Raw genomic sequence first — 15,909 nt, 5'->3', positions numbered from 1 at the left:
GCTGGCTCAGCTGGTGCAGGACAAGCTAGATGCGTACAAGGCTGACGACCCCACGATGGGAGAGGTGAGAGAGAGATCTACACACAGGGGAGTTTCACGAGCCAATCAGATTTAGAGAGCGAAGGGGGCTGGGTCACTGCAGACAAGCAGCGCTTTGCAATATCCTGATCACAACCCAATCTCTCTCCCACCCACCCATCCTCCCCTCCCTCCCCCCCCTCCCCCCTCCGCCCCCTCCCCCCCCCTCCCCAGGGTCCTGATAAAGCTCGTTCTCAGCTTATCATCCTGGACCGGGCGTTCGACCCCGTGTCCCCTGTCCTGCACGAGCTCACCTTCCAGGCCATGGGCTACGATCTGCTGCCCATCGAGAACGACGTCTACAAGTAAGCGTGCCAAGCGCGCGTGTGCACGTGTTTCTGAGTTTTGCCATATTTGTGTGTCTGTATTTCTTAATGTGTTTGTGTGCGTGAATGCGTGTGCGTGTCTACGTGTGTGTGTGTGTGTGTGTCTATGTGTGTGTGTGTGTGTGTCTATGTGTGTGTGTGTGTGAACCAGGTATGAGACGAGCGGGATGGGCGACTCCGTGAGAAGGAGGTTCTGCTCCACGAGGATGACGACCTGTGGGTGGGGCTGAGACACAAACACATCGCCGAGGTCTCCCAGTGAGTCAACCCTCATCCCTCCACAGCCCTCATCCCTCCACAACCCTCATCCCTCCACAGCCCTCATCCCTCCACAGCCCTCATCCCTCCACAGCCCTCATCCCTTCTCATCCCTCCACAGCCCTCATCCCTCCACAGCCCTCATCCCTCCACAACCCTCATCCCTCCACAGCCCTCATCCCTCCACAGCCCTCATCCCTCCACAGCCCTCATCCCTCCTCGACCCTCATCCCTCCACAGCCCTCATCCCTCCACAACCCTCATCCCTCCACAGCCCTCATCCCTCCACAGCCCTCATCCCTCCACAGCCCTCATCCCTTCTCATCCCTCCACAGCCCTCATCCCTCCACAGCCCTCATCCCTCCACAACCCTCATCCCTCCACAGCCCTCATCCCTCCACAACCCTCATCCCTCCACAGCCCTCATCCCTCCACAGCCCTCATCCCTCCACAACCCTCATCCCTCCACAGCCCTCATCCCTCCACAACCCTCATCCCTCCACAGCCCTCATCCCTCCACAACCCTCATCCCTCCTCGACCCTCATCCCTGAACCTGCCGACTCTAACCCTCTCTCTCTCCCCCTCCGCAGGGAAGTGACACGCCAGCTGAAGGACTTCTCAGCCAGTAAGAGGATGAACACTGCTGGAGAGAAGGTGAGGACACACCTGACGGATGTCAGGAGGAACTCCCTGAGCCTCCGACCGGGCCTGTCCAGGGGAATTTGAAAAGGGCTCTAACCACTAAGCTGTCCCCTGTGTGTGCTCCAACAGACCACCATGAGGGATCTGTCTCAGATGCTGAAGAAGATGCCCCAGTACCAGAAGGAGCTGAGCAAGGTGGGGCAGGGCAGTGTGTGTGAGTGTGTGTGAGTGTGTCAGTGTGTGAGTGTGTGTGTGAGTGTGTGTGAGTGTGTGTCAGTGTGTGAGTGTGTGTGTGAGTGTGTGTGAGTGTGTGTGAGTGTGTGTGAGTGTGTGTGAGTGTGTGAGTGTGTGTGAGTGTGTGTGAGTGTGTGTGAGTGTGTGTCAGTGTGTGAGTGTGTGTGAGTGTGTGTCAGTGTTTGAGTGTGTGTGAGTGTGTGTGAGTGTGTGTGAGTGTGTGTGAGTGTGTGTCAGTGTGTGAGTGTGTGTGAGTGTGTGTCAGTGTGTGAGTGTGTGTGAGTGTGTGTGAGTGTGTGTCAGTGTGTGAGTGTGTGTGAGTGTGTGTGAGTGTGTGTGAGTGTGTGAGTGTGTGTGAGTGTGTGTCAGTGTGTGAGTGTGTGTGAGTGTGCGTGGTGTGTTTGTACAGTATGTATGATTGTGTGTGTTTGTGTGTGTGTGTACAGCGTGTGTGTGTGTGTACAGTGTGTGTGTGTGTTTGTTTTTGTACAGTATGTATGATTGTGTGTGTGTGTACAGTGTGTGTGTGTGTGTGTGTGTGTGTACTGAATTGTCTCTGTGTACTCCCAGTATTCCACCCACCTCCAGCTGGCTGAGGACTGCATGAAGCACTACCAGGGAACGGTGGACAAGCTGTGTCGCGTGGAGCAGGTAGAGAGCGAGAGCGAGGGGTGGAGGAGGGAGCGAGGGGTGGAGGAGGGAGCGAGGGGTGGAGGAGGGAGCGAGGGGTGGAGGAGGGAGCGAGGGGTGGGGAGGGAGCGATGGGTGGAGGAGGGAGCGAGGGGTGGAGGAGGGGGGGTGGAGGAGGGAGCGAGGGGTGGGGAGGGAGCGAGGGGTGGAGGAGGGAGCGAGGGGTGGAGGAGGGGGGGTGGAGGAGGGAGCGAGGGGTGGGGAGGGAGCGAGGGGTGGAGGAGGGAGCGAGGGGTGGGGAGGGAGCGAGGGGTGGGGAGGGAGCGAGGGGTGGAGCAGGGAGCGAGGGGTGGAGGAGGGAGCGAGGGGTGGAGGAGGGAGCGAGGGGTGGAGGAGGGAGCGAGGGGTGGAGGAGGGAGCGAGGGGTGGAGGAGGAAGCGAGGGGTGGAGGAGGGAGCTTTGGGGATACATTCACAGTACACACACACATTCCTTCATTTAGCGGACACTTTCGTCGTACAAATACTGTGTGGTAGCAAGTGCAGCCGATAAGCAAGGACCTGAAGTGCGTTAGTCCTTCTGTAGTCGCTAAAGACCTTTGTGGACGTGGGATGAGAGGCGGGATGAGAGGTGGGATGAGAGGTGTGGTTGTGTGTTGCAGGACCTGGCTATGGGCACAGACGCGGAGGGCGAGAAGATCAAAGACCCCATGAGGGCCATCGTCCCCATCCTGCTGGACGCTAACGTCAGCACCTACGACAAGATCCGCATCATCCTGCTCTACATCTTCCTCAAGAACGGTGAGGAGCCCTGCCCTCATCCCTGCCCTCATCCCTCCCCCTCTTCCCTAACCTCGTCCCTCCCCTTCCTCCCTAACCTCATCCCTCCCCCTCAACCCTCATCCCTAACCTCGCCCCCCCCCCCCATCCTTAGGGGTTAATGGTTAGAGATAATAAAATGTTGAATTGGAGTGAATGATCAAGCACTACTAGGATAGAACATGTAACTTGTGTGTGTCTGCGTGTGTGTGTGTGTCTGTGTGTGTCCAGGCATCACGGAGGAGAACCTCAACAAGCTGATCCAGCACGCTCAGATCCCCCCTGAGGACAGTGAGATCATCACCAACATGGCCCACCTGGGCGTGCCCATCGTCACAGACGTAAGCTCCTCATTGGCTGGCTGGCCCATGACCTCTGACCCGCCTCCAGTCAGGAAACACCTCCGTCTTTCAGACTGAAGACAGTTTTGCTCCTTGCTATTGGTCTCTTTCTCTCTCTCTGACTCTCTCCCTTTCTCTCTCTTCTTCTCTCTCTCGCTCCACTTGCTTGTGAACTGACTGCTCCCTCTCTCCTCCCTCCCTCCGTCTGCAGTCCACCCTTCGCCGGGGTAAGAAGCTGGACAGGAAGGAACGTGTGAGCGAGCAGACCTATCAGCTGTCTCGCTGGACACCACTGGTCAAGGACATCATGGAGGTTTGTGTAACCCTCACTTGGGTGTGTGTGTGGATGGAGAGTGTGTGTGGGGAGGAGAGTGTGTGTGGGGAGGGGTGTGTGTGTGGATGGAGAGTGTGTGTGGGGAGGAGAGTGTGTGTGGGGAGGGGTGTGTGTGTGGGGAGGGGTGTGTGTGTGGGGAGGAGAGTGTGTGTGGGGAGGGGTGTGTGTGTGGGGAGGAGAGTGTGTGTGGGGAGGGGTGTGTGTGTGGGGAGGGGTGTGTGTGGGGAGGAGAGTGTGTGTGGGGAGGAGAGTGTGTGTGGGGAGGGGTGTGTGTGTGGGGAGGAGAGTGTGTGGGGAGGGGTGTGTGTGTGGGGAGGAGAGTGTGTGGGGAGGGGTGTGTGTGTGGGGAGGGGTGTGTGTGTGGGGAGGAGAGTGTGTGTGGGGAGGGGTGTGTGTGTGGGGAGGGGTGTGTGTGGGGAGGGGTGTGTGTGTGGGGAGGAGAGTGTGTGGGGAGGGGTGTGTGTGTGGGGAGGGGTGTGTGTGTGGGGAGGAGAGTGTGTGTGGGGAGGGGTGTGTGTGTGGGGAGGGGTGTGTGTGGGGAGGAGAGTGTGTGTGGGGAGGGGGGTGTGTGTGGGGAGGGGTGTGTGTGGGGAGGGGGGTGTGTGTGGGGAGGGGTGTGTGTGGGGAGGGGTGTGTGTGTGGGGAGGGGTGTGTGTGGGGAGGGGTGTGTGTGTGGGGAGGGGTGTGTGTGGGGAGGGGTGTGTGTGTGGGGAGGAGAGTGTGTGGGGAGGGGTGTGTGTGTGGGGAGGAGAGTGTGTGGGGGGAGGAGAGTGTGTGTGGGGAGGGGTGTGTGTGTGGGGAGGGGTGTGTGTGTGGGGAGGAGAGTGTGTGTGGGGAGGGGTGTGTGTGTGGGGAGGAGAGTGTGTGTGGGGAGGGGTGTGTGTGTGGGGAGGGGTGTGTGTGGGGAGGGGGGTGTGTGTGGGGAGGGGTGTGTGTGTGGGGTGTGTGTGTGGGGAGGGGTGTGTGTGGAGAGGGGTGTGTGTGGGGAGGGGTGTGTGTGTGGGGAGGGGTGTGTGTGGGGAGGGGTGTGTGTGGGGAGGGGTGTGTGTGTGGGGAGGGGTGTGTGTGTGGGGAGGGGTGTGTGTGGGGAGGGGTGTGTGTGTGGGGTGTGTGTGTGGGGAGGGGTGTGTGTGGGGAGGGGTGTGTGTGGGTGGAAAGTGTGTGTGTGTGAATATGTGCATGTGTGCATCAGCTACTGGTCAGTCTGTCAGTTTTTGAAAATACATGTTTTTCTGCCCCTCCCCCCCCCTCTCTGCAGGATGCCATTGAGGATAAACTGGACACCAAGCACTATCCCTACATCTCCACCCGCTCCTCCGCCTCCTTCAGCACCACCGCAGTCAGGTAAACACACACACAGGGTGGGGTGAGGGGTGGGGTGAGGGGTGGGGACTGATGAGAGAATGCTGACACACTGACCCTCCAGCCAACACAATCATCCACCCCGACACCCTCCATGATTGATCTGCCGTCGGGTCTGCTCTGCTCTAGTCCAGTCCCAGTGCTCTCTGCCCTCCTCCCCTTACCTCCCCCACCTCCCTCCCCCTCCATCTTTCCTCCTCTCGCCCCACTCCTCCTTCCCCTCCTCCCCCCCTCCTCCTGTTCACCCCTCCTCCTCCCTTCGATATTGACACCTGCTGTAACTCCACAGGCAGGTTTTGTTTGCATTTGTGAGTCACAAATAACGTACACACACGTTCACAAGCACACACACATTATTGATTCTGGTGAAAACAAGAGCAGGGAGGGAGGTCACATTGACATTAAGATAGGGAACACAGGGAGAGAGAGAAAGATAGAGAGATATAGGGAACATACACAACACTAACGCTCCCCCTGTCCTCCTCCACCCCTCCTCCCCGGCGCCTCCCTCACGCCAGCGCCCGGTACGGGCACTGGCACAAGAACAAGACCCCGGGCGAGTATCGAACCGGGCCTCGCGTCATGGTGTTCATCATCGGAGGCGTGTCCTTCAGCGAGATGCGCTGCGCCTACGAGGTCACCCAGGCCAACGGGAAGTGGGAGGCTATCATTGGTGAGTCTGGCTCCGGGGGGGTGCCACTGAGCGCTGGGCGCAGGGGGGCTGGGGGGTGGGAGTCCCCTGTAGAGATAATGGTATGGTCCGACCTGGCACACACACACACCAAGCACGTTATCTAGATTAGGGTCGGTCAAACCTGCTCCTGGAGAGATACCCTCCTGTAGGGTTACACTCCAACCCTGCTCCTGGAGAGATACCCTCCTGTAGGGTTACACTCCAACCCTGCTCCTGGAGAGATACCCTCCTGTAGGGTTACACTCCAACCCTGCTCCTGGACGGAGTGTATCTCTCCAGGAGCAGGGTTGGAGTGTAACCCTAAAGGAGGGTGGATCTCCAGGAGCAGGGTTGACCAGCCCTTATCTAGATGATCAACTCTGATTTCAGGCTCTCCTAAACACATCTAGTTTTAGTGAATAAAGTTGCAGTATTGTACAGTGTGTAGTATTTTTGGTACAGCACATGGAAAAGCCAGTTTTTCTGTTCTTGTCTGTCTAGTCAGTCTGTGTGCTAAGAGTGAACATGTATCATTTGTCTCTGCTATGTCCTGCTTTTGCTTCCAACTTTGTAAACACAAGACTATTATCTTTGAATTCTGTGTATTTTGGTATTGTGTTTTTGTGTTGAACTGTGCTTTGGCAGTGTGTTAGTGTGCGTGTAGGTGTGTTTGTATACAGTATGTTTCCGTGTACAGTATGTTTCTGTGTACTGTGTGTATGTGTGTGTTCGCAAGTTGAGAACTGTGCAGTGTTTTGATTTACCTTATTTGGCCGAGAAGTGAGGAGAGAAGGAGAGAGAGACAGAGAGAGAGAGTGAGAGAAAGAGAGAGAGAGAGAGAGTGAGTGAGAGAGACAAAGAGAGAGAAAGGAGAGAGAGAGAGAAAGAGAGAAAGAGAGAAAGAGAGAAAAAGAGAAAGAGAGAAAGAAAGAGAGAGAGAGTGGTCTGACGTGACGACGAGTGGTGAAGCCGCCTCTGTTCCTCCGCAGGTTCTACCCACACGCTCACCCCCACCAAATTCTTAACGGACCTGCAACACCCCGACTTCCGAGAGTCCACTAGGGTGTCCTTTGAGGACCCAGAGCCCACTGAGGAGTGAGACAGAGTGAGAGAGGGAGGGAGGGAGAGAGAGAATCTCACACTCTGACAAAGTAAAGGCAGCCGCTCAAAGAAGCCCTTTCTGAACTCCTCTAACAGCACAAGGGCTTCCTTTTTGTTTTCCGTCGTTGCTCCTCCCACTACACTCAGTGACTGTTTAATGACTCCCCCTCAGGGATGAGGCTCATCCTCCTATCACTGCATGGCCCCCTTACCTCAGGCCCACCCCCTGTAGGCCAACAGCCAATCAGAACAGGGCTGGGGATTCCCATCAGCCAATAGGCCCGGCCCAGTCGTTGTTGCCAGGTAGAAGAGGTGTTTGCTGGCGCTGGGCCTATAGGGAGTGACGCTGAGGTTGAGTTGCCATGCCAACAGGAGCCCTGACCCCATCCCTGCAGCCCACCTCCCACCATCATCTCTAGCTGGGTGGATTAAATCGCCCCCCTCCTGCCCCACCCCCCCAGCCTGGGTTCCTCTCAGCTTGTTTCGCACCCCCTGACCCCCCCAAATTTGATCATGTTTGGCGAAGATTTAATCTACCCCCGAGATCCATGTTTTTTTATTTGTTACTGTTGGATTCATTTTCTCCTTCTTCTCCTAAGTAACACGCCAAGACAATCATGTTTTTATGGAATGCTTTTCTTTCAGGGTAGGTTATTGAGTTACTGTTGGATTTCAAGAAAACTCTCTTTATCAAGTCTTTTTTTTCTTGTTTTTGTTCTTTCCCCTCTCCACCACCTAGCAACAGCCTCTTAACTCCGCCCCTAGCAACAGCCTCTTAACTCCGCCCCTAGCAACAGCCTCTTTACTCCGCCCCTAGCAACAGCCTCTTAACTCCGCCCCTAGAAACAGCCTTTTAACCTTGCCCCCTAGCAACAGCTTCTTAACTCCGCCCCCTCTTAACCATGCCCCTTCTGACCGGGCATCCAGCAGCGCTCCACTGCAGACACTGAGACTGCGACTGTAGCGCTGCTTACCTGCAGAGATGGCTGCAGTACACACATCCTTCACTGTAGAAGTACAGACACTCACGTTACCCTCAAGACTCTGGTAGAAGTTGAAGTGCTAACTACACTTTTTCACTCAAGTTAAAGAAAAGAAGTATGGGCTCTGACATAAGTAAAAAGTAGCCATTACTACCTCTTTTAGTGTTTTAGTCACAGGTTGTCAGAAAAATTGTCAAGTACTGATACCAGAAAAACAACAGTGTAATCACAGTGTAAGGATAGTGTAATCACAACATAATAACAACATAATAACAGTGTTATAACAGTATAACAACAGTGTTATAACAGTGTAACAGTCTGTCAGAAGTAGAAAGTACATTTATGTGTTAAAAATGTAAGGACTGAAAGTAAAAAGTTGAAAGAAAAATAAATAGTGAAGTAAGGTACTGATACCAGAACCCCCCCCCCCCACTCCCGTGTAGGTCAATAGATCTTAATCGTCAACAACCTTTAACCCTTGTGCTGCCTTCGGGTCACATGACCCAAAGGTTCATAACAAACCATCGTTGTGTTTACCCAATTTTACCCAATACAAAAACAAATAAAAATAATTTTCTTTGAACCTTCGCAATGTGGGGGGTCTGAGACAGCCCGACGGTTAAAAGAAAATGCTTCACTTTGTTTTTGTATGCGGTAAAGTTGTCGCAATACGACAGTGGGTCACAATGACTGATGTGTCAGAATGACCCGAAGATAACACAAGGGTTAAGATGTTGACCTTCATCACACCAAGAAGCACAGCCCACAGGAACCTACAGGAGGTCTGCTTTTCGCTCTTAATTTAGTTTAAAAACCAGTGAGGTGATTTAGTTTAAAAACCAGTGAGGTGATTTAGTTTAAAAACCAGTGAGGTGATTTAGTTTAAAAACCAGTGAGGTGATTTAGTTTAAAAACCAGTGAGGTGATTTTCGGGATAGATCTATGACATCCATCCCATACATGCTTCTCTGCAAAAACTATATATTTTCAAACCAACATTTAGTTTCATGGTTTTTATATTTTTTACTCAGTAAGGATCAATCACCATTAGCAGTATGAAGGCACTAACATACTGCCACCATCCAACACTTCCTAAACAAAACGGCCATTTTTCTTTTTTTCTTTACTAAAACCGATGTTTGTTTCTGTACTGGTACCTCTTCATGTGGTCGGCGTGGAGGAGGAACATGGAAGTGATCTGTTTCTGCCTCAGGGCCCGCAAAGCTGCACGTTTGAGACGCAGAGAGACGGGAGAGAACTAGGCAAGGACAGTCCAAAGTTGCTCTGTGACTAGTGAACACCCCCACCCACCCACCCACCCACTCCCACCCACCCTCACCCCCACCCACGATGCCTGCCTCACCATGGTGACCCAACTTGAGATGGACTCGCCTCTTCCTCTCCTGTCTCTACCTGTTCCTATTGAGTCTGGGATGACACACTTGTCTTGATCGCTTCAGTACGACCATCCTTGAAGAGAACCGGACTGGTCCGGTTTACAGAGCCCTATTGAAGCCGTTTCAGAGCCACAGGTCATACAAGGCGTCCTTTAGTGAAAGGAAACATGCAGCTTTGCCTTAGAAACAAACCGCTGGATATTAACTGCCGATAAAAACTGTTGAAGCTGGTGTGGAGCACAAACCAACACTTTGATTCAGCTGTCTGCCCTGTTTACGAAGGGCTCCGTTTGTTCAAGATGGAGGTAAGCCATCAAATTAACGGCATAGTGACAAACTAGTTGAGGAAAGTGTTTGGTTTGTCTGGTCCAACACCTTTGTGATGCCGTGTCCGAAATGTGTCTTCAGCTATCGAAAAGTCAGCTCATTCATATTTTGCCAGAGCTGTTGTGTTCCTACCTTTCAATTAGCCTTTTTAATATATATATATTATTTTAGTACGATTATAGATTCACAACTTAGTCTAATTGATTTTCCATCTTACTTTGACTAATAATAACGTAAGAAACATTCAATGCTTTTTTTTTTGTTGTTGGCAGTGCTTTGCTATGTTTGCATGCACTGTAATTAGGAGTTTCGGTCACTTGATTCCACCTGATTTTCTGCACCTATATGAGTACAGGTGTTATGTCACTGGATCTACATTCATGTCAAGATCACAGGGTGACACACACTTTGCAACCTTTGGTAGAAGGCGATAGCGGTGTTTGATTACTTTACAAAACAGGGAAAATCACTTGGTTAAGGTTGCAAAATGTGAAAGCCCACAATTTTTTTCTTTCTTCGGTCTGTGATCATCACTAACTTTTAACCAATCACAGGCCTCCATGTCTGAAAGATGACTTGCATGTAGCATAATTTGTAACCAAATTTGTATTTGTTTTTGTTTGTCAGGCAGCATAATCTCAAATGATTTCTTTCTAACAGTGTGAACAGCCACCAAATGTTATGGCTACCGATTTATAATTTCAACTTTTCTTGGCTCACCATCAACATTCTGTGTGAATCTCATCAACTGTAGACATTCATAAGAGCTGAAAACACATTTTCCCAGAGGCCTAATGTTTAGCCAGTCCTAATGCGGCTATCTGTGTGTGTGTGTGTTCCTGTTGGTTTGTCTCCAGGATCGACTCATGTCTTCACCCCTACCGGAGTGTTGGATGCTCTCAAGGCCATGAACAAACCAGATGAGGAAGTTGCAAGCTAAAATCATCCAATCACGTCTCTCGCTTCTGATATCCCGCTAACCTAGTACCCTGTCCCCGTCTCCTTGACAACGATTCTCCCAAATCTTACGTTTATTGTGAATGCATCTTGCTTGAGAAAAAAATAACAACAAAAAACAATGACAGCATTGATGAAAAAAAATACATGTGAAAAACAAATAAAGTCAAAAGAATCGTTGCAAGTATTCTCATGTTTTACAATGGATGCAAATAAATAAACTTATTTAAAGAGGTTTAAACATCAACAAATGCCATTTAAAACTTGAAAGTACCAAATGTTATATTGTATGCTATGAACCCTGCTAGAATGCGTAAAAGGTAGAGATTTTCTGTTTGTTCCCTTGGTTACCTTATTGGTGTGAAGTTAATTGATAGTGGGGGGAGGAGGGATGTGTGTTGAGGCCTAGAACCATTAGTAGAACCATCTCCTCATCCTGACAGATATTTCATCCTCCATTGACCCACAAGGAAAGAACCCTGGTCGTTCGAGATGTTTGTGTCAGTAGCATGCTTGCCCATTGTGTGGACTGTTACTGTAAAACTATTATGTGGCAAAAAATAGGACCAGACAACACCCAACAGTACAGATCATTTCCATAGTCTGTGATGTTTGACCATGGTCAGTCAGTTTCAAAACTGAAATCTCCCCTGTAGATATGTAGTGGAGGACAAGGGCCCTCCATCCCTCCTCACCCACACACGAACGCAAGTATTTACTCACCTCAGCCACTTCCTTTCTCTGGAGACATTTCAAGTTTTAGTGTCAAAAAGGCCACTGCTTGCGGATATTTAAACAATTATCTTAAAAGGGCCGAGTGTATTTCAGTATTGTATCCTGTCAGATTCAGTCTCATCATTGGTTCGTAACGCTGTGTTCCATGCGCGAGTAGCGTGTTGTGTATCTGCCATAAGTTGATGTTTTAGCGTCTGTCTGTTCACCAGTGATATTTCTGACTGTGAAGTAGTGAAACATTTCCTTTCAAAATGAAAAAACGAAAAAAGTAGAAAAAAAGCCAATGTGAAGCCGCTGTGTTTGTGCTGTTTTAGCTGTAGCTGTAGTGGTCAACTAAATAATAACTAATATCTATATTTCGTTCATCTGTCTGTAGGTTTCTCCTCTGGTGCGCTGTTAAATCTTCCAATGGTGAATGGCTTTGCAAAGAAATGTAACCCAGATTATTAACGTTTTTATTTATTTGTCCCCTTTTTCTTTTTATCTTTCCCTGTTTCCTGGCCAAACTGGTTGTATATTGCACTATGCGTTTTCTGTCAACGCTTTATTTCAATTAGTATTATTCTTTCTGTTATCATTTGCTGTTGTGTTATCGTTCACTGTCTATTCAATTAATTTATATAAGTTATTTATCAGAGACAAATATTAATAAATGAAACATTAAGTCTGTCCTAAACATGTTTAACTTATTGGAAATCTATGTTTGCGAGTGTTCAAGCACAAACAAAAGAATACTTCATGTGTACCAGTGTACTAAAGGCTATCTAATAAATTGGCTTCCATTACAATACCACAGACTCTGAATATTAATGCTTTATATCCTGGTGTTCTGCCTTTCTACAGTACCTTTATAAACTGGTCTTGTTCTAGTGTGCTGGTACAGTACCTTTATAAACTGGTCTTGTTCTAGTGTGCTGGTACAGTAGCTTTATAAACTGGTCTTGTTCTAGTGTGCCATTTGCTCTATTGCAGGAACCACTTAGCCAATAAAAAAAAACTTGCAGACCATCTAGCTAAATAGTATATCCCTGGAACAACAGGCCTTCTACCCAGACTGGGCGCCATACAATTGTTAGCGGCACATGATTTTCGCGGGTGTGCACTCCTTTTTTACGTACCGGTAGGCTAGTTATAGATATGACGAGTTTCTAGTTGGCCACAACTGCGCGGGGCTCAAGATATATATATATGTATATATCTATAGAAAAATATAGGCCTATATGTAGGGCACAGAGGGAAGTCAACACACAGGTTGCAGTTTGGGATCCACCCTTTTATTACAGTGTATTTAATAATAAAATAAATTTAAGTTACTAGAAATAACTTAAATCCAACCTCAGCACACCCCCACCAGTCGTGCCGGTATTCCCAAATCCCAAATATTAATAATAATAAAGTCCAGATTCCCGCAGCGCATCTCCGACTCTCAACCCTTTCGGCTGCTTGGTCTGTCGCCGCTCGCTGCGTCTCCCTTGTCCGCAACACCCACTGTTACCGCGTTCCACCGCCATTCACTGCACCCGAGGGAACAAACACACACAGGTTATAAGCCATTTAGAACATCGCCACTCCATGTCCCCCACAATCATAAAAATTGCAGCAAGTTTTATATAGCACAGCTTACTCACCCATCATCCTCTGACTTAGTGGGAAGAATGGCACTGCTTCTGCTGAGACATGAGCCAAGGGATGTCTGGCTCCAGACTGGAGAGTTTCAGTCTCATATTTGGCTCCACGTTGATCTGGTTGCGTTGCTTTGTTTTCAGACCAGCAAGTGTGGAAAATCCATCTTCACAGTTGTAGGTGGTTGGAAACTGCATCAACACTTTAAGAGCCGAGCCAGCCAGCTCAGGATGCTCAGGATGGACATGGACCCAAAAGTCTGTCAAACATTTCTCTCTGAAAGTCGTCTTCAGAGTCCCATCTGTTGTGATTTCCACAAGGCTGTCAGCCTCTCTGGGAGGACGCATGGAGCAGACATGTTTGATGTGTTCTTTGTCTCCGAATGGACTTCTGATCCACTCATGGCCTGCATCTAACTCTGGGAAATATCTTCCCAACTGCGAGTGAAGGCCTTGCAGATGTTCCTTGAAGGCTGCAACAGTGTCGCCATCCAGCTGCTCTTCGGTGGTGAGAAGAAAATCTGCGAGTGTCGGAAAATTGTCATATTCCTGGCGATCGAGACGGCCACACCACAATTCCATCTTGAGGCATACAGCTTTGATTTTGTCCTGGACATTGAAGACTGTGACAGCTTTTCCTTGCAGTGATAAGTTCACAGCATTGAGAGTGCTGAAAACATCAGCCAGGTAAGCCAACTTTGCCAGCCACTGGAAATCCTGCACTTGGTCATACACTTCATCACTAGGATGGAGGAATAACATCACCTCGTCGCGCAGTTCAAATAAACGGGTGAGGACTTTCCCACACGACAGCCAGCGAACTTCAGTATGAAAAAGAAGTTTTTTATGTTCGCTTCCCATTTCTTCACACAACACTTTAAAAAGACTTGAGTTCAGAGCTTTGGCTTTGATTGTGTTAACCAATTCCACAGACTGGTCCAGTACTGCCTTGAGACACGGGGGCATCCTCTTGACAGCCAGCTGTTCTCTGTGAATGCAATGTGTTGCCGTGGCCAATGGTGCTACTGCGCGTACTCGCGCTGTTAGTCCTTTACGTTTCCCAGTCATCGCAGTTGCACCGTCTGTACAAATGCCAACGCATCTTGTCCAGTCCAGGTCATTCTGTGTAATGAAATCGTTGAGTGAGTCAAAAATAGCTTCTCCTGTTCTGATGGTCGGGAGGGAACGACAAAAAAGAAAATCATCATGCACTTCTCCTGCATATATGTACCTTACATAAGAGAGCAGATTTGCTTCATTCCCTATGTCGGTGGACTCTTCCAGTTGTAGAGAAAAAAAATGGCTTTGGCGTATGCGTATCAACAGCTGATCTTCAACGTTTTGAGCCATCGATTGTATTCGCCGCTGGACTGTGTCATTAGACAGTGGTATTTTTTCAACTATATCACCTGCTTGTTTTCCTCCTAACAAAAGCTCAGCTATGCGCTTCGCAGCTGGTTTAACTAATTTTTCACCAAGCGAATGAGATTTACCCAGTTTTGCGATCATCAGGGATATGTAGTATGAAGCCTCTGTAGTCAACGCATTTTCCCCGGCTAAAAAAAACCGTGAGGGCTCCTTCTTCATCTGTTTCTTCAGTTCATCCCGTTTTCTCTCAAAAAATCCTATAGGTTTCCCCATGTACTCCATGTGCTTACTCTCAAAATGCCGCTTGAGCTTAGCAGGTTTCATGCATTCATTTGCTAACGATCCATAACACAAAACACAATGTGGTTTAGGATCCTCTTCGTCCCCAGTCCAAAAAAATCCAAATTGTATGTACTCCTTGTTGTATTTTCTTTTCACTTTAGCAGTGGATTTTCCATGTTCAGGCTGAGGCAAACTAGCACTACTAGCATCCAAGGGCTCCACGATCGCCACTGCGTCTGAATCATCTCGGCGTTGCACCTTCACCTTATCTTTCTCTTTCTCATTTAATTTCCTTTTCATTGTCCCTGTTTTAAAGTCGCCTTTCTGTTCTAAAAAGCCTTTTAAAATGCATAGAGTTAATATTACTAGAGGAAGCAACTTTTGTCTTCCAAGATGGCGTCCTCATTCATTTCTATGAAAAGAGTAATAACGTGGTCCCGGTTCTTGGGACACCACCGGATAGAAAATCAGGAAATGACGTACTCGAATGAAGAGAGTTCGTGCAACTTCGGCTCTTTATCAGGAAATGACGTACCCGAATGAGTGTAAAAATACGCCAATATGTGTTGTTTTTTCCTTGTTACTGTGCCTTATTATTCCTTATTATTACTGTGGGAGAGTGCAATCATCCAATCCACCAAGCAACTCAAAACGATAGTGAATACCAACAGAAGAATATTGCATTGCATTGGGGATTTTGGCACATTTTTTTGGGCCGCTACCCACACGGTTAGCTGTGTTGCTCATTCCATGAATGCACGATCCTTACAAGTTGGACCTCTTTGTAAAGGTGACTAATCAGGCTTTCCATATATATATAAAAGATATAAAATATAATACCAATTGGTATTATTGAAGGGGAGGAATAATCGACCGAAATAACGTTTCCGAACTTTTTTTGAGGAGTTTATACAAGACGTTTCCATCAGATATAAGTGGGGGTGAAACATAGTCACTGAGGACCTTTATTGTCCCACAAAAGCAGTCTGGCTTGATGACACGATCAAAAAAAGAATAATGAGTGTGTTTAACAAAAGCTTCTGAAGGCAAGACTAATATTATTTAAATATATATCATTTCCTATTGTGGTTATCAGTTAAAGTATTAATCTTCGTCTTTGCTCCAGATAGACATGTCAACAATCTATGCTCACGCTTAACATAGGAATATAATATTTGCCATCATGTCATGAACGTTTTTACGAAAAATCAAATCTGTTTTAAAATAACAGGAATAAACTATATTAACAACATTTCATGTATGTGTGACAACCATTTGCTAAACTTGCTACAACAGGGCAGGCAACTCAAGCCATTTCTTTCAGCTCCAGGTAAATCGGCTATCGGCCAATGTGAACTTTTGTGCTCGTGCCCTGTTAGTATCCGCGAGCACATTTGCAGGCAACTTTTATTGACGTAAGCAAATAAAAGGGGTGCTAGT

The 15,909-nt window shown here is 48.7% G+C and overlaps 2 protein-coding genes across 2 annotated transcripts in view; one reads left to right on the top strand and one right to left on the bottom strand.

Annotated features, from left to right (window-relative positions):
* The window catches only part of stxbp1a (syntaxin binding protein 1a), a 12,573-nt gene extending 586 nt beyond the window's left edge, over positions 1–11,987 (top strand). The window contains 13 exon segments of the mRNA XM_062478247.1: positions 5–64; positions 253–383; positions 556–578; positions 581–662; positions 1,254–1,317; positions 1,435–1,500; positions 2,110–2,190; positions 2,831–2,969; positions 3,219–3,328; positions 3,540–3,641; positions 4,921–5,006; positions 5,543–5,697; positions 10,363–11,987. Coding sequence (XP_062334231.1) covers positions 5–64; positions 253–383; positions 556–578; positions 581–662; positions 1,254–1,317; positions 1,435–1,500; positions 2,110–2,190; positions 2,831–2,969; positions 3,219–3,328; positions 3,540–3,641; positions 4,921–5,006; positions 5,543–5,697; positions 10,363–10,445 — 1,182 coding nt within the window. The 3' untranslated portion in view covers positions 10,446–11,987.
* Positions 11,988–12,449: 462 nt separating this feature from the next.
* On the bottom strand, positions 12,450–14,875 carry LOC134034337 (zinc finger BED domain-containing protein 5-like). Its single transcript, XM_062478841.1, has 2 exons — positions 12,826–14,875; positions 12,450–12,711 (listed from the first exon to the last, which is right to left on the bottom strand). The coding sequence occupies exon 1, from the start codon at positions 14,767–14,769 to the stop codon at positions 12,841–12,843; it is 1,929 nt and encodes a 642-aa protein (XP_062334825.1). The 5' UTR covers positions 14,770–14,875; the 3' UTR covers positions 12,450–12,711; positions 12,826–12,840.
* Between the last annotated feature and the right edge of the window lie 1,034 nt (positions 14,876–15,909).

The sequence above is a fragment of the Osmerus eperlanus genome, chromosome 14, assembly GCF_963692335.1.
Source record: "Osmerus eperlanus chromosome 14, fOsmEpe2.1, whole genome shotgun sequence".
Lineage (NCBI taxonomy): Eukaryota > Metazoa > Chordata > Actinopteri > Osmeriformes > Osmeridae > Osmerus > Osmerus eperlanus.
This window is presented reverse-complemented; position numbering and strand designations above follow the sequence as displayed.

What these genes read in the sequence shown, in the direction of transcription:
- LOC134034337 (XM_062478841.1), bottom strand. Translation starts at nt 14,769, where the DNA reads ATGAAAAGGAAATTAAATGAGAAAGAGAAAGATAAGGTGAAGGTGCAA.